The sequence below is a fragment of the Pelodiscus sinensis genome, chromosome 22 (assembly GCF_049634645.1).
Source record: "Pelodiscus sinensis isolate JC-2024 chromosome 22, ASM4963464v1, whole genome shotgun sequence".
In the NCBI taxonomy this organism is placed as follows: Eukaryota; Metazoa; Chordata; order Testudines; family Trionychidae; genus Pelodiscus; species Pelodiscus sinensis.
In genome coordinates, this window is record NC_134732.1 from 22,451,096 (window position 1) to 22,472,502 (window position 21,407).

At 44.1% G+C, this 21,407-nt stretch overlaps 2 protein-coding genes and 1 long non-coding RNA gene across 6 annotated transcripts in view; 1 reads left to right on the forward strand and 2 right to left on the reverse strand.

Annotated features, from left to right (window-relative positions):
- Window positions 1-12,255, reverse strand: part of NACC2 (NACC family member 2) — a 153,540-nt gene extending 141,285 nt beyond the window's left edge. Inside the window, exon 1 of the mRNA XM_075905540.1 lies at window positions 12,116-12,255. The gene's annotated coding sequence lies outside the window, so the exon portion shown is untranslated. The remainder of the gene's footprint in view (window positions 1-12,115) is intronic.
- TMEM250 (transmembrane protein 250) lies at window positions 745-12,254 on the reverse strand. Of its 3 annotated transcripts, XM_075905545.1 has the most exons (3): window positions 12,116-12,253; window positions 6,543-6,619; window positions 745-5,379 (listed from the first exon to the last, which is right to left on the reverse strand). In XM_075905545.1, exon 3 carries the CDS (start codon window positions 5,244-5,246, stop codon window positions 4,827-4,829), a length of 420 nt encoding a protein of 139 aa, XP_075761660.1. In that variant the 5' UTR covers window positions 5,247-5,379; window positions 6,543-6,619; window positions 12,116-12,253; the 3' UTR covers window positions 745-4,826. The 3 variants fall into 3 exon arrangements, with proteins under 3 accessions (XP_075761660.1, XP_075761659.1, XP_075761661.1); XM_075905544.1 differs by lacking the exon at window positions 6,543-6,619 and having other exon boundaries at window positions 12,116-12,254; XM_075905546.1 differs by lacking the exons at window positions 6,543-6,619; window positions 12,116-12,253 and adding an exon at window positions 11,610-11,899.
- Window positions 12,256-13,923: 1,668 nt separating the features above from the next.
- Window positions 13,924-19,640, forward strand: LOC112545421 (uncharacterized). Of its 2 annotated transcripts, XR_012897242.1 has the most exons (4): window positions 13,924-14,040; window positions 17,084-17,216; window positions 17,351-17,426; window positions 19,028-19,640. It is a non-coding gene; the product is annotated as an uncharacterized LOC112545421 (long non-coding RNA). The 2 variants fall into 2 exon arrangements; XR_012897241.1 differs by lacking the exon at window positions 19,028-19,640 and having other exon boundaries at window positions 17,351-18,460.
- The last annotated feature ends 1,767 nt before the right edge of the window (window positions 19,641-21,407 follow it).

A 21,407-nucleotide genomic window follows, 5' to 3' on the forward strand; every position in this document is an offset into this window, starting at 1 on the left:
AGTGGTCACCAACCAGTAGATTGGGATCTACTGGTAGATCTTGGAGCATCTAACAGGTGATCCTCACTGGTTTGGCCAAGAGGCTACCAAGCCAAGCACTTCAGCTGCCCCTCCTCCCCCCTCCTGCGTATCTCCGGCCCTTTGCCTTGGAGCTGCCCCCCTCCCTGGGAGCCTCCTGCTTGTGGTGCAGAGCAGGAGAGGGAGAGGAGGGTGCTGATGTCAGGGTGCCCCCACCCACCCTGTGTTCTATCTCCACAGAACAGAGTAGGACTTAGGATGGAGGGAAGTTTGCTGGCTGCTTTTGAGAGTGGTGCAGGGCCAGGGTGAGCCTGCCTTAGCCTCACTGCACCACCATCCAGGAGCCACCTGAGGTCAGCAGTGTCCAGCTGGAGCCAGCTCAGTTCTCCTGCCCCAGTCATGAAGCCCCTTCTGCACCCCGAACCCCTACCCCAGCTCAAAGCCCCTGTCACATGCCAAATCCCACCCCAACCCTCTGCCCCTGCCTGGTGAAAGGGAGGGAGAATGGGGGAGGGAGGATGGAGTGAGCAGTGGCAGGGCTACAGAGAAGGGGCACGAAGGACACAGGGCAAGGGGATTTGGGTTTGAGGTAGATCCTGGATTGCACTTAAATTCAAAACATGATCTTGTGCTTAAAAAAGTTGGGGACCACTGGCTTAGACTAAAATATTGCTGGTAACTAACACTGGCTATTTGTCTGACTCCTAAAGACATAGGAATAAACTCTAGCTTCTACCCATTTTATTATTTGGATTTTTGCAAGGCAGAAAGCTTTATATGAAAAAATTCCTTGTTGAAAGCACATATGTTATTGTGTCGTTTAGTTTGTCCATTATATAGCCGTGGTTTGGTTAACAGTGTTCTTGCTCACAGCCTACCTTCTTGAACTTGTAGGTCACCTTGAACATCTCAACTCGAGAAAAACCTTTACTTAAAAATAAACATCAGCACTTAAACAACAAAATCCCTGTATTGAAAACCTGATTGCAATTCCAAATCATTACCAAGATCTTACTTATTCAGCAACCTCCTAGGGATGTTGTGAGGATTAATTAGCCAGTGTTTGTAAAACACTTTGAAGATGAAAAATGCTATATAGGTGCCAAATATTATTCTATTCATATACATCTAAAAAATTCAAATTGACATTTTAAAACAAAGGATATGAAAATTACTCCCTCTTCCTCTTACCTGCCAATATTGGTGTTCAAAGGTCAGTTTCCCCATATGCAGCTGATTACAATTCACAGGTTACAGTGATGTTAAGAATATAGACGCTTGCACTGGCTTAATGCCTGTGACATGTTGCCCTTTGTGTAATTTAGTACATTTCATCCAAAGATCACTAGCACTTCACAAAGGAAGGTAGGTATTAGCTTCATTTTACAGATGTGGAAAATGAGACCATTTCAGTGACTTACCCAAGCTCACAGCAAAACATCCGGGAATAGAACCTAGGAGTCTGGCTATTTGTTCGCCTGCTGATCACACCATGCAATTACAGCCTTCCAAGTTATCCACTTTTGCAGGAGAATCACAAGAGTCCTGAAGTCAGGTCTTGGAAAGCAAAGCTTTAGGGCATTTTGGTAGCAGACATTTGGGTGTAGAGGAATAAATTGGGGGATCATTTGCCTACAGAAGGCACCATTTTCATCTAGATTTAATCTTGTGTGACCTTTTATCCTTGACTTGGCAAACAATACCCTTTTACTTGCCTAGAGAAGGACATTCGATTGATATGTAATATCCAATTTTGGACACAAGAGGGCTAGTGTGGTGCTTTAGGAACAGTACAATGCACTGAAACACCAGGATCCAGGTTTGGTGCTTGACTCCCCGGATCAGTAAGGGCTTGGACTGCTGTAGAAAACACATGGAAGTTGGAGCAGGTGAGGGGAAATCAGGGAAATACACACCACACTCCACTCACCCCTCTTTCGGCTATTATTTAAATAGGCACTGAAATAGATCCTCCCTGCCAAGTTTCCACCTGACTTCATACCAGATTCAGTGCTGGGCCAGCCAGGTGTAGTGGGAGGAGCACAAGTGGCTTTACCTGACTTTTGCACCTCTGGGGTTTTGGATGGTTTAGGTGCTGGTGAGGCCACTAGCGTTAGACCAGTTCCACAGCTGCTGTAACTTACATGGCCTGCTGTGGCTCCCTTATGGATTGTCAGGGAGGCTAAGATACTCCCTTAGGCTAGGAGCTGCATGCACAATGGAGATAAAAGGGCATTGTTATCCTTGGGGACCACACTCCCCAGAGATTCAATATGGCTTTGCTATAAAGAGTCTGTCTGCACACTGGAGCCCAGAATCTCAACGTCAGAATTCTGAGTGGGAAGACTGGGGAATGGAAGCATCACAGAGGATCTCCGTCCCTCCCACTGATTCTGGAAACATATCAGGCTATGATTCTGTCCTGGAGGTCACAGATTCCATTATTTTCCAGGCTGCTTCTGGGGCAGGTCTGGAGCAGCTGTCAGCCCTGGGGCTCCTCAAAACTCAAGGTTTCCAGTGGCTAGTGCCAGCACCACTGGAACAACTGACCAGCAGCTAGCCAGCATTGGGTCTGGAGCAGCAGCAGAAAGCCCCTGCCACAGGAGCAGTGGTGGAGCTGCTGCAAATCCCAACAGCGTTCTGTGTCACAAGTTCTGTGAATTTTTGTTTAGTGCCCACAACCTGCCCATGACTTTTACTAAAGAGACCCGTGACAAAATCTTAGCCTTAAACTTAAGATACTTGTAAAACAAATGAAGAACATGTAGTGCTCAGACACAGGGGCGATGAACGCAGGAGTTGACAGATGTAATAAACATAGCAGCTGAATGAATTTTCCTAGAATAAAGCCCAAGGGGAGCAGTTACATGCAGAGTTCTGACAACTATCAAGGAGTATCCAGAGAACATGGGTCCATAGCACAACACTGAAACATTTCTCAATTACTGCAGTGCTGATCTAAGGTTGTTCTGCCAGGAGCAAGCCTTAACCAGCACCATGTGATCAGTCTGTATTACTGAAATATCAGGCTGTATGGATCATTTCTGGTTTTGTTCTAGATTAAGGCATCAGACAGAAGCATCCCTACTCTGTATCCACAAGGCTGCAAAACAAAATGTCTACTGACCATCAAAACATACCATTCCCACAAGCTGCAATGTAAAAGCATCTTTTTCCTGCATGAGTTATGCATTGGACCCTATAAAGAAACCCCACTGAAGGCGACAAATATTGGATCACAAAAATGTTCTTTGTTATATTAGTAACCTAAGTCTCATCTCACTTACATTAACGTTATACCAACATGGAGTGTAACTCCGCTGATTTCAATGGTTTGAAAACAGAAATGGGTCTTGGTCTCTGTTGCCAACCTCAATACAAGAAAGCAATTTGTAATCCCTTACCAAAAAATAGGGAAAGTCAAAACAAACTTAGAATGTGTCAAGAAATGCTGGTAACTCAGGACAGACAGACATTTTAGGCCAATCTCTGAAGTCAGCTGCATACATTGATTTCAGGGGAATTATCACAGATTAAGATTGGTATGACTAAAATCAGAATTTGTCTCTTGATTATTAAATTGGCAGAAAAAGTTTCCAATGACTTGACCTTCCACTACCTCAAATGGTGGCAGAACCAGAATATTTCTTCCATAATATTTAAGAATTTACACTGCTGCACTTTCAGATTTTGGTTAATTTTCAATTTTCCCCTAGATGAAGGACACCATAGTCTGATCTCACTTGTACTGGTACAATTCAGGAGTAACTTCCATGAAGACATTAAGGGCATGACTATACTAGGAAATTATTTTGAAATAAGTAAAATTGAAAACTTCCGAAACAATTTTGAAATAAGCATTATTACCCAAGGAAAGCAGGACTACAGATTTTGAAATAACCAGCCTGTTAAATCACACTGCTTATTATTTCAAAATAGGGGGGATTATTTCAAAATAACTCCATAGTGTAGACCAGGCGTAAAGGAAACCCAAAGTAAGAAAGATCAGAATTGAGCCCGCATATGATCGGCATTAAGGAAGAAACGGAGATGAGTTCCTGTAGGTCTATTATTTCCTAGTAGTTTATCTGCTGAGAGTGGAATTTTCAAAACACTTAATATTGGATGTAACTCGGCTTCCATTACTTCAAATGGGAATGATGAGGGGAATGATCCACAGTGATTTTGCAGATCCCATCCTAAATGCCTGAAGAGTAGTAAGTCATTCAAAGCTGAAGACTGAGGTAAATAAAATGTCAAACGGTCCAAATACATCCCTGGTGTAATTCTACTGAAATAATGGATGATTTGGCCCATAAGTTTAGCAAAGGATAATGCAAAATCCAGAATACTCGCTGGGAAAAGGCTGGATATATAGGAATATATATTTCTTGCACAGGACATCACTGAATATTTTTAGAAAGAGGATATAGATGGATAAAATGGGGAGGGTGCAAAATGATTTGGTTTCCCTCCTTCAGCTAAATTACTGACCTTACATGCCAAATGGCATAGTTTGGCAGGCCAATCTCCTATGGATTGAAAGGGAATGTATTAAGTTTTTACTATGCAAACAAAAAAATCAAATGTTGTCCTCTTGCAATGAGGAATTGGAATGAAGCAGCACCCCAGCCCTCAAAAACAAACAAAATTAAAAAGCCCCCAATTTGAGACAGATACGTGACTTTATAAAAAAAAAAAAAAGCAGCACTGATAAATAAATGTATATTAAAGAAGGCAAAGGGGATATCACACATTTTGGGGGTAGAGTAAGAGTTGCCTCCTGAGCCCACATGCGCTCACTTTATTTACATATCCACAAACACCATGAAACACCAGCCCAGGCCCCCCACTAGCAGCATGGTCACGTGAATTCCATAGATGAGCAGTTCATTCATGAGGCTGAAGTCCACCCGCCTTCGCCCCAGCAAGAGGAGGATGATGGAGAGTTTGTACTGGAAACGCAGAAAGATCCGGATGCCAAGGTACTGAAGGCAAAACAAGATAGAGAGCGCCACCCAGAGGATGGAGGTAAACAGGCTGCAGCTGAAGTACAGCAGGAAACGAATGAATCCGTACATCCATCGGGATTTCAGATAGATGTCGAAGTTGTTGTACTTGGTGCGCACCAAGTGAGTGGTCCTTACTGGGCCACAGGCTGAATGCAGACATGTTGTGTGGGGGCCGTGGAAAGAACGGACACGGCGGGGAATGGGGATTACAGGCATCAGGCACCCCACAGTTCACAGAGTCCCAGAGCAGGATTTGCAGTGCACATACCAAATGTCATCCATTAATATGGAAAAGATTCAGCAACCTATGAATGCAAACTTTCTGCTGAATTTCCAGGAAGGAACAGGCCTGCAGGAAGGAACAGAAGGAAAACACATTTAAAAAACTCCAGAGGGAGATAATGAGAGTCTGGTGGATCTATTCCAGCTTGGCTGCTACTTACAACCACCTTGAAAAACTCTACTCACTCACTTGCCTGGAGTAATGTTTGGTTGCTTAGGTTTTTTTCTGATAGGTAAGTAACATGTGTTTTTTCCCTTTACCACCTAACCAGATTTTTACAAAGCACCTAATCAGCATTGTATCTAGGTTCTAATATTAACCTATCATCAAACTCACAATGGTAATGGAGTAGAAGCAAGAGGACTTTCTCTGAGCAGGTATACTTTCACAACAGTTTTGCAAGCTTGATTAATATCAAGGCATGGTAGTGCAACAGGGGTTTTCATTTGATCTTCATTCACTTACAAGTAACACTCTGAGTTAGGCTTTCAAAATACTTTGCAAATTAATACAGGTCATAGTAGAGACAGTGGCAGTTCTAGGCTCCTTCCTGTGCATTGTAGAATCACAGGACTGAACCAATGGAATGGACCCTGTGCTGTTTTCTAGTTCAGTCCCCTGAACTCAAGGGCTAAATATTCTCTAAAATCTAGATAATCGCTGACAGATGTCTGTCTAACCTGCTTTTAAAAATCTCCAAAGACAGAAATTTCATAATCTGCCTAGGCAATTTATTCCAGTGCTTAACCACCCTGACAGTTAGGAAGTTTCTCCTAATGTCCAAACTAAACTGCTCTTGCTGTAATTTAAGTCCATTACTTCTTGTCTTATCCTCAGAGGTTAACAAGAACAATTTTTCTCCCTTCTCCTTGAAACAATTTTCTATGTGTTTGAAAATTATTACCAAGGTTCCCTAGGTCTTTTCTCCATACTAAACAAACCCAGTTTTTCAATCTTCCTTCATCAGTTGCTCCATTCATTGCTCTTTTCTGGACTCTCTCCAATTCATCCCCATCTTTCCCGAAATGTGATGCCCAGAACTGGACACAATACTCCAGGTAAGGCCTAATCAGTACAGAGTGGAGTGGAAGGATTACTTCTCGTGTCTTGCTTACAACACGCCTGCTAATATACCCCAGAATGACATTTCAAACAAACAAAATTAAAACAATGGAACATTTTGAAAGAAAAACAAAGCAATATGTTTTTGCACACTGGATAGGATGCACCCGCTTGGATGAGCCTTGAGGACACACAGTCATCGCAATTCCCTGTGCTTTGTAGTTTAAAAAGGTTTCTCCATAGTCTACAAAGAAATGAAATACCCTTAGTCTTATGTAGTGTTTCTGATTTATAATCCAAACATGTTCCCGTGTCAGCTTTGTTATTATGTGACAGTGTGGAGCATTAGTCTGTTAGCTGATCTCTGATTTGCCTCATGCTTCCAATGTGCCAATTTCCAGTAGTTATGAGATGACAATACACTAATCAGACAATGTTATTAAATAACAGGGGACTTCTCCAGCCTTTTTCACACCCCATAACACTGCTTTTTGTTATCACTTTGCATCTCACAGCTAGGGAAAATTCAGACACATAAGCCTGGAAAGTTCTTTCTTTTGCTGAATGAGAAATACTGTCAATGCTATGACTAACATGAAATTTCACTTTATTAGAGACTTCTTTGAAACTAATTCCTATTAATACCAAGACTACTATTAATCAGTTATAAGGCTATATTATACCTTATATGCCAGGATATTAAAATACTTTACAAACCTCACAACAGCCTCTAACTCAATGTGTGACTTTAGGCAAGTCATTTAACCACTCTCTGCCTCAGTTAACCCTGTAAACATAATAATCCTGAGCTATTTCATAGGGACATGTACTGTTTCATTGTTTAAGGTAAAAGCCCCAAGTAAATTCTGCCTAAAAACCTAAGTGGTACCCAGGGGCTTAACAGAAGAGAGGAAAATTAATGATCTTGTGGTTAAGTTAACTGGGAGATTTGAGGTCTGCTCCTGGGTCGATCAGAGGCATTATGTATGACCCTAAACAATTCACTTCCCCAGTATTTGCTACCGCTTCCCATATGTAAAATGGGAATAATACATCCCTATTTCACAAGAGTGTTAGAGAAACAAATTTAGTTATTATTGTAAAGTGCTTAGGTAATATAAAACACTACAGTAGAAGCCTGTAAAACACATATTTCTAAAGTTTTCTGAGATCCTTGGATGAAAGTAAAATGATAATATATAGGTGCAAAGCATTATTATATTATTAATCATTCTTAATCTTGTGGTTAAGAAAATGAAGTATCTTTCTGACAGATGAAATACTATATAACTAAAATCTACACCTTTGTAACAAGGTGCACCCACAAACTGTACTGCTTTTAAATGATTTTTTTCAAAATGAAAATATTGTGAATGAACAAATTATAAATGTTAGAACTTGGCATATTCAAGTATTAGATATGGCAGCATCAACAATATACTATTTTTGTTTTTATTTTTAAAAATACAGTCTCATGTTGAATACCTTTAATTGGAACATTACTGAACAATCTAAAATCCTTCCTGATGGCCCTGTTTCTGCCCACTGTTATGCAGCGACTTAATTCTGCTCAAACGAGTAGCCTCTCTGAAATCAATTGAACTACTTACCTACCTTACTGTTAAGTACATTTGTAAGTAAAAGGGTGAGAGCATTAAAAACCTGACATCTTTATCTGCTCTACCCATGAATACTCCCCCTTTCCATGCTATTATGGTGAGGTGTAGTAAAGATACTGGCTTTAGGTCTGAGCTTTGCCATTGAGGTTATTCTGTCCCATGAAACAATCATCGGGTTAATCTTAGATCTGCTTCAACAGCTGAGCTGAGCTGAGCTGAGCTGACCAGGCCATTTAACAGCAACAGCTTGTTCTCATTTCCATGCTGCTGTGCCCATCATGTAAACATAAATGACTTTTAATGGGTCTATGCTCTTTAGATAAGATTAACACTGACACTGAAACAGCCGTGGGAGAAGGTGTTGTAAGATGAAATGTAAACTTTGAAGAATATTACATTTTAAACGGAATAATCATCCTTTCAGCAAACGGTTGATAAATCATTGGTCTTTCTGCATGCCATTTAACACTTCCAATGAAATAATATTTGACATTTTCTAGTGCCACCTAATCCATTAGGTACAGTAAACAAAATTATTAGGGTGCTCCACAACTTTTCAGGTTTGAGTTCATCTAAAAAAAAAGTTTCATCTTGCTGACTTTAAATATTCATAACATTCAAACTACTGAAACAATTAGCTTATTTATCTCACTGAGACTTTACAAAAGATCAAGTCAAGCCTGAGGCACATATATATTGCAGTTTACTGCAAATATGGCTGTCTAAAATTTCATTTTATACTGAACGTGGTAGGAATTTGACAAATAAGGTTATAAAGAGACACCTCTATTAAGGAACAGAGTTAATGTTAAGCTTCCAGCTGTAGCTTCAAAGGAACCACTCAAAGTTCAGCATGTGCATAAATGATTTCATGACTAGGGCATAACTCTGAAATTGTAGACTTTTAAGCGCTCCATCTCTCAGGGAAGGTAGCAACGGTGCAGCTGCGCTGCTGTAGCACCTCAGTGAAGATGTAACTACACCAATGGGAGAGTTTCTCCCACCAGCCTGGTTTATCAACCTTGGAAAGAAGCACAGTTATGTCAGTGGGAGAAGTGCTGTCTATACCATGGTTTAGGTTGGTATAACCGCAACGTAGGGGATCCATGGGGATTGGAGCTCCCCACAGACAGAGGTTGGCCCATGGCAGTTCCCTTTCCCTGCTTCAAAGTTGGCTCCCCATGCATAGCGACTCCCATCTGCCCCCCTCACCCTCCACACTGCTGCCTTTCTATCAGAGGAAGCAGCATGGGGGTAGGCAGGCAGATCCAGTGCTTGTGGGGAACCTGGTTAAAGCCAGCTCCTCACTGGTACAGGCTCCCACTCCATCGCGCCTCCTCTCTCCCCGCCTCTCATACAGGCTTATTGGTTACTTGTGTAGTCGACTACACGTTGACACCCCTAGGAGGAAGTTCCACTGAAATTATTAAAGTTCAGTGCAGGTGCAAAGTTCTATTCAATGCATTTAACTATGTCATGTGGGCCTTAATTCATTCATCACAAAATACAACTGCTGTTATGTGGAAAAAAAACCCAACTAGGTGGTACCTTGCACAAAAAAAAGGAATCACAGAAAATTTCCCCAAAAACTTTTAGGCAATTTCCCTCTCTTGCTATGGTATGTTTAATGCCAATTTCAGACCACACGGGACATAGATTAACCATTATGATTCTGTACCCAAGTTTAATTACCTAACTATGGATTTGAATACCTAACATTATGCACCCTATTCTCAAGATTTTGGCTCAAAAAAAAGTCTGTTGCTGCAAGGGAATATTGACCTCAGAAGGATGAAAAGCCCAGTCAACCCTTTCTGGATTTGATATTATGGTTCTAGGAATTTTAACTGAGAGGCTTACACCCTCCCCTCTGGCTGGCTCAGTGCCGGTCTAGTTCCAGGCTTTCACAACACAAAAACCCTCACCACCATTGGCACCCTTTACCATGGTGTAAGGCTAAAGAACTGGATGTCATTGAAGAATGAGTCCCCTTTTGCCCTTTCACTGCTAGTTATGTTGATAAGAGAATGTGCTGCCCAAGATCGCATTCTGTGGGTAAATGGAGGCATCAGTCTTCAAGGCAATTTAGCTGGCACATTTTATTCTCTCATTATATATAATGTGTGCCATGATGAAAATGCTAAAATTACCTACTATAATAACAACTCTACTAGATTCACACTAGATCAGACCCAGTGTTGTTTAATATATTTATTTGTGATCTGAAAAGGGAGATAAACAGTGAAGCAGGAAAATGTGCAATGACACAACGTTATTTAAGTTTATCAGGTGCAGCAGAGAGGCTTGTGAGTAACTTCAGAGGAACCTAAATAAGCTTGGTGAATGGGTAACCACAGCAAATAAAGTTCATTGTCGATAAATGAAAAGAAATGTGCATTGGAGGGAAAAATTATACTCTATTTCTAAATTAAGAGCATCAACTCAGGAAAGGGATCTGGGTATCACTGTGGCCAATGAAGACTATGGTTTGGTGTGCAGCCATGGCCAAAAATAATGTTAGGATTAAAAATGTAAAATCCTGCTTAAAATATTAACCAGGTAAACTACATGTTTAATCAGTTAACTGGCCACTGTGTTGCACCACAGGTGGAAGGGAGGGACTGCTCCAGCCAGGTCAGGCACCAGTTAACTGGTTACTCCAGTAAGCATGACATTAAGGCAATGATTAGTGGGTCCCTTTACGTCCCTAATTATAAGACAGAGAATATTATATTGTCATTCTAAAAATCAATTATGCAGTCTCATCTACAATACCATATGCAGCATTGGTCAGCCCCTCTAAAACAGAATAATGTGGAATTAGAAGTTTTGAGCAGACAGATGCGAATGATCAATGGTCTGGAAAAGCTCTCACTTGAAAAGGGATTTACAATACACGGATTGTTTTCCTTAGAAATAAAAACTGGACATGATATAAATATATAAAATAAAGAGGTAGATCACAAGCTAACAAAATTGTGGAGAGATCTTAATCTTCATGTTTTTCTAATTGATCAGGGTAGGAGATCTAATGGCAGAGGAGGAGCAATTCCCGCATGAGGTTTCTTGCATCTTCTTCTGAAACAACTGCTGCTGGCCTCTATCAAACAGGATATCAGACTAGATGGGCTGTGGGTTATCTAGTCTAGCAATATGTATATTCATATAGATATATACATAGACAGACATACACCATTATCCATACACATGCACACCATACACTACACACACATGTGCAATTTGGAAGAGAACGCCCACATCATCAAAGAAGCTTCTGCAAGAAGAGCCAACAGCTGCTTACAACCACAAACCACAACACCGCACTAGACAGAACGACATTTCCTAGTGATAGACTGATCTCTGTGCAGCATGGGTGGAAGGCTCTACTGTAATATCCACCGTGAGAACAAGCAGATGTGGGCAGTGCCACCTCCTATTGAGAAGGATTAACACACACCTTGCCTATTACCTTCCTACACACCCCCTTGCTCCTATCTCTTCCTTTCCTGTTTGTTCACTCTGTGGTCCCTGCCCTCCTCCCAACCAGGGGGAGACATGATAGAAGTCTATAAAACCCTGAACCTGGAGAAAACAAACAGGGAAAGTGTTATTTACCTCTTCACATAACACAAGAACCAGGGGTCCCCAGACGACACTAAGAGGCAGCAGGTTTGAAAAGGCCACGAAGGAGCACTTCCTCACCCAATGGGCAGACAACCTGTGGAACTCACTGCTAGGGGATGTGGTGGGGTTCAAACACAGCATCAGATCCATTCAGAGAAGGGAAGGGGGCACAGCGGGAGAGCCCGTCTTTCCCCCCAAGGGGGGCCAGTCAGCGATGTTACCTCACCCACCGTGTCCCTCTGGCCGGGGCACAGCAAGGACAACGCCTGCAGGAGGAGGGGGCCACAAAGGGGGGGGGGGCTGGGCCCAGGTACAGCAACCCCCCCCCCCCCCCCGCACTAGCCCGGCCTGTCAGCAACACCGCAGCGGCCCATCGGAGGCTCTGGGCCCGGCGGGGCGGGGACGCGGCCCGGGGCAGGCCCAGCCCCCGACGGCCCGGCGCGGGGGGGGGGGGCACCGGCCGCGGACGGGCTGCCCCCCCCGGGCCTGACACTCACCGCGCTGCCCATGGTCCCGGGCCGAGTTGCCGCCGCTACTGGGGGCAGGTGTCCCGGGCCCGGGGCGCCCCCGGGCCGGAGGTCAAGCGCTGCAGTGCGCATGTGCGGGCCAGCGCGGCTCGGGCTCCCTCCAACCGGTACCGGCCGAGGCGACTGGGGGGGGGGGGCCCGGAGGGAGGCGACGCGGAGTGATGATGTCATCACCGAGCGCCGCCTCCTTGGACGGCAAAGAGGGGCCGCGGGCGTGGGGGGAGCCTGTCGCCTGGGTAACGGGGGAGGGGCAAGAACAGGCAGGGAGGAGAGGGGGTTACAGCCGGGGGGAGTGGGGGGGATAGTGGGGGGATGGGGTTACAGCCGGAGGGAGTGGGGGGATAGCGGGGGGATGGGGTTACAGCCGGAGGGAGTGGGGGGATAGCGGGGGGATGGGGTTACAGCCCGGGAGAGTGGGGGGGATAGCGGGGGGATGGGGTTACAGCCGGGGAGAGTGGGGGGGATAGTGGGGGGATGGGGTTACAGCCGGGGAGAGTGGGGGGGATAGCGGGGGGATGGGGTTACAGCCGGAGGGAGTGGGGGGATAGTGGGGGGATGGGGTTACAGCCGGGGGCGTGGGGGGGATAGCGGGGGGATGGGGTTACAGCCGAGGGGAGTGGGGGGGATAGCGGGGGGATGGGGTTACAGCCGGGGGGAGTGGGGGGGATAGCGGGGGGATGGGGTTACAGCCGGGGGGAGTGGGGGGGATAGCGGGGGGATGGGGTTACAGCCGAGGGGAGTGGGGGGGATAGCGGGGGGATGGGGTTACAGCCGGAGGGAGTGGGGGGGATAGCGGGGGGATGGGGTTACAGCCGGGGGCGTGGGGGGGATAGCGGGGGGATGGGGTTACAGCCGGGGGGGAGAGGGGGATAGCGGGGGGATGGGGTTACAGCCGAGGGGAGTGGGGGGGATAGCGGGGGGATGGGGTTACAGCCGAGGGGAGTGGGGGGGATAGCGGGGGGATGGGGTTACAGCCGGGGGGAGTGGGGGGGATAGCGGGGGGATGGGGTTACAGCCGGGGGGAGTGGGGGGGATAGCGGGGGGATGGGGTTACAGCCGGGGGGAGTGGGGGGGATAGCGGGGGGATGGGATTACAGCCGGGGGCGTGGGGGGGATAGCGGGGGGATGGGGTTACAGCCGGGGGGAGTGGGGGGGATAGCGGGGGGATGGGGTTACAGCCGGAGGGAGTGGGGGGGATAGCGGGGGGATGGGGTTACAGCCGGGGGGAGTGGGGGGGATAGCGGGGGGATGGGGTTACAGCCGGGGGGAGTGGGGGGGATAGCGGGGGGATGGGGTTACAGCCGGGGGGAGTGGGGGGGATAGTGGGGGGATGGGGTTACAGCCGGGGGGAGTGGGGGGGGATAGTGGGGGGATGGGGTTACAGCCGGGGGGGAGGGGGGGATAGCGGGGGGATGGGGTTACAGCCGAGGGGAGTGGGGGGGATAGTGGGGGGATGGGGTTACAGCCGAGGGGAGTGGGGGGGAATAGTGGGGGGATGGGGTTACAGCCGAGGGGATAGTGGGGGGAATAGTGGGGGAGGGGGTTACAGCTGGGGGAGAGGGGGATAAAGGCGGGGAAGGCGGTTCAGAGCCGGGGGGAGGCGGGGAGGCGCTGGCGAGAGCGGGGTGCAAAGTTGTCTTGCCCTGCCGGTGCAGTTCCGTACAAACCACCCGGTTCTCAGCGTTTCCCTCGGCAGAAGACGCCTTGTCCCTGCTCCGCAGGGAGCGCCGGGGGTGAATGACCGGCCGCCCGGAGCTGCAGCCTGCCCGGGGTGGGGTGGGGTGGGGTGGCGCCGCCGCGAGCTGCCCGGGTCGGTACAAGCCACAGGCGGTGTGTCTTGGAGCGAGCGAGCAAAGGGCCACCACGCTGGCTCCCCTCTCCGGACTCTCTTCCAGGTAGGGCGGGGAGAGCGCCAGGAAAGCTCGTCGGCACCACCTGCTGGCCCCCGCCTACCGCGCGCTGCCCCGGCTCCAGCGGTAGCGCAGCTAGGACAGGACAGTGTGAAACTTACAAGTGGCGTTCGTGTTTTGTGTATTTCCATGTGTAAGAACCTGAGCGGCACCGCTCACAAGGACACACGCAGTAGGTGAAGTCTTTTTAGAAACCTGCACAGAAAGTGGAAGTAGACGTGTCCCAATAGTTGCACCACCACCGGGCTTCTGGATTTTCATAAATACATATCTATGTACTAGGGTCTGGGTTATACACATTGTAACAAAAATAATGGGCTGCATCTTTCTCCTTGAAATCAGTGACGTTACACCAGAGATGCAGGTAGCCTTTTCTCTTTCTCAGTTTCAAACAACACAGCCTGTCCCCCTCATTCAGTGAACAATTTCAAAAGAGTTTCAGTTACTCATTTTGAAGTATTTCATTACTAAATGCTTATTTAGCAAAATCCATACTGTGGGGAAATTGTCAAATGAAACAGCAACATTAATATTAAGTTTTCTAATGTGGATATATGGCCAGTGTTATTTTGGAAGTTTTTAAATAAAAATACTCAGGGATCCTGATCAAAACAAGATATATGCAATGCTCTATCAGACCCACTTTGGCATAAGCAAAATATATACCACATCAGTGACTATTTTGACTTCCAAGGATCTTTGCTTATCATGCTTGTATTTCTTATGAGCTTGTACAGGCATTTGGTGAAGCAGGGTAAAGAAAAACAGTAACGTTTATATTTGTCAAAAAAAACAAAACACAGTATGACAGGAAAAATATATTCCTATCCAACCAAAACACTTAGTTTTGATTTTTCAAAAAGTATGGATCTCTGTCCAATGGGCTCTATTCTGACCTTTCATATTCTTAAAAATGGGTCTTTGTATTCACAATATGACTTTATAGGTGGCCAAATAGTTCCTGTTGTAAGTTACCTCTGCCCCCCCCCCCCTTTTTAACTTTATAACACTTCTTACTATGGATGTAAAAAGTTAACTGGTTAATTGATAAGCCTCATCTTTACTGGGTGAGGCTTACTGGTTTGGTTAACTGGTAGGGGCTGGAGCAAGTCCCTTCCAAAGGAGCTGTTTCAGCCCTGCAGGGCTTGCTGGAACAGCCCCTGTCTGGGGCGGGCCCAGTCAGCCCCACCTATGGTAGGTTCCATCCTGGGGGCTCTGCAGTATAAAGGTTATTTATCTTTAACTACAGAGATTCCACAGTCTTCCTAGACAATTTATTCCGGTATTTAACTACCCTGAAAGGAAGCTTTTTCAGTGTTCAATCTAAACCACCCTTGCTGCAATTTAACCTATTGCTTCTTGTCCTGTCCTCAGAGGTTAAGGAGAACAATTTTTGTTCCCTCTTCTTTATAACAGCCTTTTATGTACCAAGCATAGCTCTACCAGGAGCAAACTAGATAGAATATTAGGTAGGATGCCACTGCTTAAGTTGTCCTAGCACAAAGCCACTGAGAAACCTTACGCTTTACAAAGATCATGATTGAAAACTATTTTCTAGTACATTAGGCCCAAGATTTGATCTACTTTAAACCATAATACATTTGGTGAAGCCACAGGTTCATCCTGTGATTTAAAGATCTAACCAGCATCCTGTGGCCCAGAAGAAGGCCTTGCAGAAGTAGGGGTATGTCTACACTGTAGGGTTTTTCCGGGATACTGGAGGTATCCCAGAAAAAACCCGCCATGTACAGGGAACACGTTTACTCGTCCGCTTTTTTTTGTGGAAGAACATATGAACTCTTTCGGGGAGCTCTGTATTCCTCATTTCATGAGGAATAAGGGCTCCTCCAAAACAGAAGGCTTTCCCACCATTTGGCCTCGTCTACACAGGGCCAAATGGCAGAAAAGCCTCTTCTAAAAAACCAATCGGAAAAAGCTACACAAATTATGGAGCACAATTTGTGTAGCTTTTTCTGATAGAGTGTGGCCTAGACAAAGCTTAGGACTGTAGTGGGGGTTCCAGATGGTGTCTGTGTACAGCTGGAATAGTCAGAAGAAATGTCTATATTAAAAACAGTAGAAAAAGGAAATTTCTTCCTTACTATTTTCTCTAGCCTTGAAAAAGGAACTACTTTCCAAAATGGAAGGATACAAAATTCTCATCAGTCCCCTGCTCTGGTTAGTCTCTAGGCTCTACCACAATGTAAACATTAAATAATAATTTGAGCCCTGCGCAAGTCATGATCATGGAAAAGCTGAGGGAGTACTGACTAAGATGGCTGGGTCATGGGAGACAACGAGAGGCAGATATGCAGGACAGAGAATAAAAGATCTAGTAGTCATGAGGAAGACCAGGAAAAAGGTGGCTTGAGATGGTGAAGGAGCACATTTAGAAGGTTGGTGTTAGCTTGGAAGACTCCCTTGATAAGAGCACTTGGAGACAAAGAACAATATTCACTGACCTCAAAGAACAAGAAAAATTTGAGCCACCTGCTAATACCTATAAGTCATACCAATCATTAGAGGTTACAGCCACACTATATGGGCATTTGAAAGCATTGGGCCATACTCTTTGTAGCAGTGTACAACAGCTTACTAACGCACATACTGCCTTGTGGGTTACTGCAATATTCTCTCTAGCTTATGTCTGCACTGGAGGGTATTTTGATTCTGCATATAGGAAGAGTGACAAAGGTTCCTGATGTATGCTGTAGACAAAGGTATAGCAAGGGTAATAGGCAGCGTTATATTCCTAACAAATTGCCCTTTCTATTTCTCCCACAAACCTTCTGGTGGGAGAGAAAAGAGGAGGTGCAAGTCCAGAGATTTTTCTGATAGCACAGAACTGGAAACATCTGCTAAATGACTAAGACTAGCCAAGCAACAGCCTTTCATTTATCTCCTTTGGTCATCCCCTGGAATTAACTCTCAGGAATTGGAGCCTTCAGTGATGGAATAAGAGACGTAAAATTCAGCGAAGCTGGTGCATAACAACAATATTCTGAAACTTGATTTGTTCCCATCCCAGTCTTGGTTTCCCACCTTCTGGTCTGGAAAATGCTGGGGCAGCTACAGAACCCAACTGCTGGAAGGGGGCGGGTTAGGGAAGTGCCTCCTGATATCCAACACCAGCCCCTCTGATTGATCAAGGAACAGTTTTGGTAAGTCTTAGCAAAGTCCAGTCCTCACCCACTTCTGAATTGCTACAGGAATTGCTTCAATATGGAATGAAGGCAGAAGGGGGTAATGTAGATGTCACATCAGTGATGTGTTTAAAATGCAACTTTTTATTCAGGTCTCAGCTACAAACAGCAGGCAATAGGCTCCACTTTTCTGCTTGGGGGATTTTGGCCACTTTGCTGCTTCAACAAGTGAGTGTTCTCATACGTGTAACCTCCTAGGGCCGAGTGGGGAATTGAAGAATACATTCAAAGAGATAAGAGATCAGATCTCAAACACTTGTAAATTCAGTCCAAAGAGAACCCATCCACGGGCGCTTTGGTGAGGCTATTGGTTGTTTTTCTTTCCTGTGCTAATTTTACTAAAGACACAACTCATATTCCTGTTGATTGAACAGTTTTGTGTTGACAGAATTGAAGATTTGTGATGAAACTTATCATCGGCCACAGGAGCAGGCCATTAGTACTAGTCAGAATGGCTGGCTATCACTGATATATTTTATGGCATGCTTAGAAGACAAACATACACATTTATATGTCACTTGTTGCAATATAAATGCTAACTTGTACTTCTTTCAAAACTTTTAATGAATTGTATATGTTTCCAAAGATTTATAGCGTGAACTGAATGGCTCAAAATATTACTTTAAACATATTTGTCACTTTGGCAACAGAACAAAAAAAAATCTGGAAGATATTGCATTTAGAAATAAATCATAAATATATGCATCCTAAAAGAGTTTATTTTGGTCATTAATAGTTGATGCCCCCTCCTCAAGTGGAGGATTTAAAGTTAAATTATGCAAAATCAAAAACAAACCTTATAATACTTAATCAAACATGCATAAAACTGTCAGGGCCAAATAAATTCTCTCAATTAACTTGCTTCAGATTGTGATTGCATTTACTAATTTAATCAACACTAGAATAATTTGGAGGCTGGGTAATGATGAATTACTATGGTACTGCACATTAAGGAACGTTAAGGTAGTGCAGACAAGAATGCAAGAAATGCTTTCGAGGTTGAGAGTAAAGAAAGTAACAGCTAAGCTGGCACAACCCTTTTATAATGGAAACAATTTCTTTGCTATAATTTCTTCTGGAAATATTTTCCACTGAAGATTTCAAATGTCTATCAAGGAGACACGCTATTTAGATAAATTACTGTACTGTATGTTAATCTATATGGTTGTCTTTATTTAAGGATGAATTAAAAGCAAAATGCTTCATGCACCAGTGTTGCTCTGTTTTTGAATGATTTGCTCTGCATTTTTTCTGTTTTTGAATGATTTTATGGGGGTGGCCTGATGGTCTGAGCACCAGACTAGGTGATAAGAACTTTGGAGTTCTAATTCTGGTTCTGATAATCTCTCACTTTTGCCTTTGTCATGTCATTTAGGCTGCACCTACAGTGTCAAAATTTGAACCAGTAACTCATAATCGATGGAGGTCTGCTGCAGCCACATGGTGACAGACTTGACCTTCTCTGTATAATAGTTTCCATCTGTGTTACCCTGATGACAGATGTGTCTGATTTTTGCTACTGTAAGCAAGGTCTTAGGCACTCTTTTTCAGAGGTGCTAAGCATTTGCAGCTTCACGTGGCAGAAGGGAGAACTCTATGGCTGCTCACACCTCTGAAAGCCAGGTCCTTAACCTCTTTGCCTGCTTTCCTATCTGTAAAATATTTCCTTGCAAAGGTGTTTTGAGAATTAATTAATCTTTGTGAAATACTTTAATATGAAATATACTCTCTCTGATGGTCACCTTTAATTTTTTCCTTCTTTCCTTCAGAGTAAGGATCGTGTCTTGTTCATTTGTACAGCACTCAGCACATTGTGGGCATAACTAAAAACAAATCAATAACAACAAATACAGGTTGGACCTCGCTGGTCCAGCACCCTCAATCACCAGACCGGTCCTGAGCGAGGATGTTTGCCAAACCAGGGAAGGTCAATGAGACTGGAAGTAGCACCCTAATGAACCCCAGCAGCACCTCATCTAAACTTCATTGTATTGAAAATACATTGTCTATACAGGTGAAATATAACACATGAAGGAATTTGAATTAAAGGTATCTTGGGGCGAGTCTGGAGCATAAGTGTTAGATGTAATTGATCCTCCCTGTAAATGTAAAATGTAAGAGTCTGCAAATTTTGTTTTCTTTTATTATTGTTTTCCAAACTCCAGCCCTTAGCCTGAATGTCAGCCTTAATCAGTTGGAAGAGATTTTCACGTGATAAATAATATAATAAAATGTATTAGACCAGGGATTGGCAACCTTTTCAAACCAAAGAGCCAAACTGCATCAAAATTCAGAACAAGTGGTCAACAAAAAGCTGTATAAGAATGCTCATTTGCATGACTGAAAATATGCAACTTAATATTATTGATAATTTACATGATGTTTAATAATAGCATAAATGAAATATCGTACTCAATGACTTTATTTAATGGGAATTCTTTTGCTGCATCTTTTCACTTATTTCTTTGAAGTTTACATCATAACTGGTCAAATACAGCTTCCTGCACGCATTCAGGCAGTCTTCTGTCAATCTTGAATGCAAATTACCTTTGATGTGATTCAAAGGAGAGAAAGCCTTCTCACACATATAGGTGCCACCAAACATTGAAAGTAAGGCCAGGCTTACATTCTTCATGGTGTTGTATGTGACAGGAAGTTTTTTCTAAGTTTGCAGAATCAGATTATCATCGTGCTCCAATTTCTTCATGTCAGCCAATATGTGCAGTTTTGCCAATTCTTAACGTTGTCGAACAAAAGACAGGACTATACAGCACTTTAAAGACTAACAGGATGGTTTATTAGGTGATGAGCTTTCGTGGGCCAGACCCACGTCCTCAGATCAAATTGTCGAACAAGGCATTCTAAATCAGAATTCAGCTTGATGAATTTTTTCACCTAGATATCCGACTCCTTGAAATCTGTTATTTCCATTTCCAAATCGCTGACTAAGATGCCTGGAATGACTGTCAAATCCAGTTCTTCAATAGACGCTTTATGTGGATGAATCATAAACTTAAACAGAGCGCTGTGCTTACAACAGTCAACAAAACGAGACTTGAATGCCATCAGGAGCTCAGAAACAAACCCAGCAAGCTGCTGCAACTCGAGGCTGTTACTTGGATTCTCTCTCTGATACGAATCTCAAAACATTTGCAATCTTTCAAAATGTGCCAGTCTGCCCATCTCAGTATCTCTGATGAAGACAGTCAATTTTGACTCAAATCCATAAACTGCCTGCTGCAGTCAGGACTGTATTTCTGGAGCTTAAGATTCAACTCATTCAAATGACTAGGAATGTAGATGAGATAGTAAAACTTGAGCAACCAGTCACAGTCTGAAAGCTCAGAGTGTTTCATACCCTTCATCTAAAAAAAAAACTTAATCTCATTAATGCAGGTGGCAAAACGAGACAAAACTTTGCCATGAGATAATCAGTGAGCATTGCTGTGCATTATTAGTTCGGGGTATTTGGAATCTACTTCCTCGAGCAGTGACTGAAATTGACAGTGATTAAGAGCTCGGCCAAGAATCCAATTGGCAATGCGAACAACCCATCCCATTACATTTCTGAGTTCGGTTCTATAAAATTGCAATGATAGTTCAAAAGCGGGCGGTTCAGCTGTTCTGACAAGAGTAAGGAATCCCTTGTATTTGCCAATCATGCTTGGTGCACCGTCCGTACACACAGACACAAGATTATCCAACTGTATCTCATTCTTGTTTACAAAGTTCATCACAGTTTTAAGAATGTCTTCGCCCCTTGTTTGATTTTCATTGGTAATATCTAAGTCATTTCTTCATGCACAGCATTGCCACAAATATATCGTCCCAATATACAAACTGACGAACGTCACATATGTGGGTTGTCCCATCCAAAGCAAACAAAAATAAGTAGCTGTACTCAAATTTTGCATTTGTACCTTGTTTTATTGATGGGCCACTTTCACAGCTCTGTCATGAACTGGTTTTGCTGATAATGGCATGTCTTGAATTTTCTCTAAGGTTTTGTCCTTACTGTGAAACTCATAAAATAGCTCATGATCGATTTTTAGCATGCATCTCTTCACATAATCCCCGTCAGTGAAAGGCTTCCCCTCTTGAAAAATGCTGTATGATCCTACAAAACTTGCAGAGTTTAAGCTCTACCTT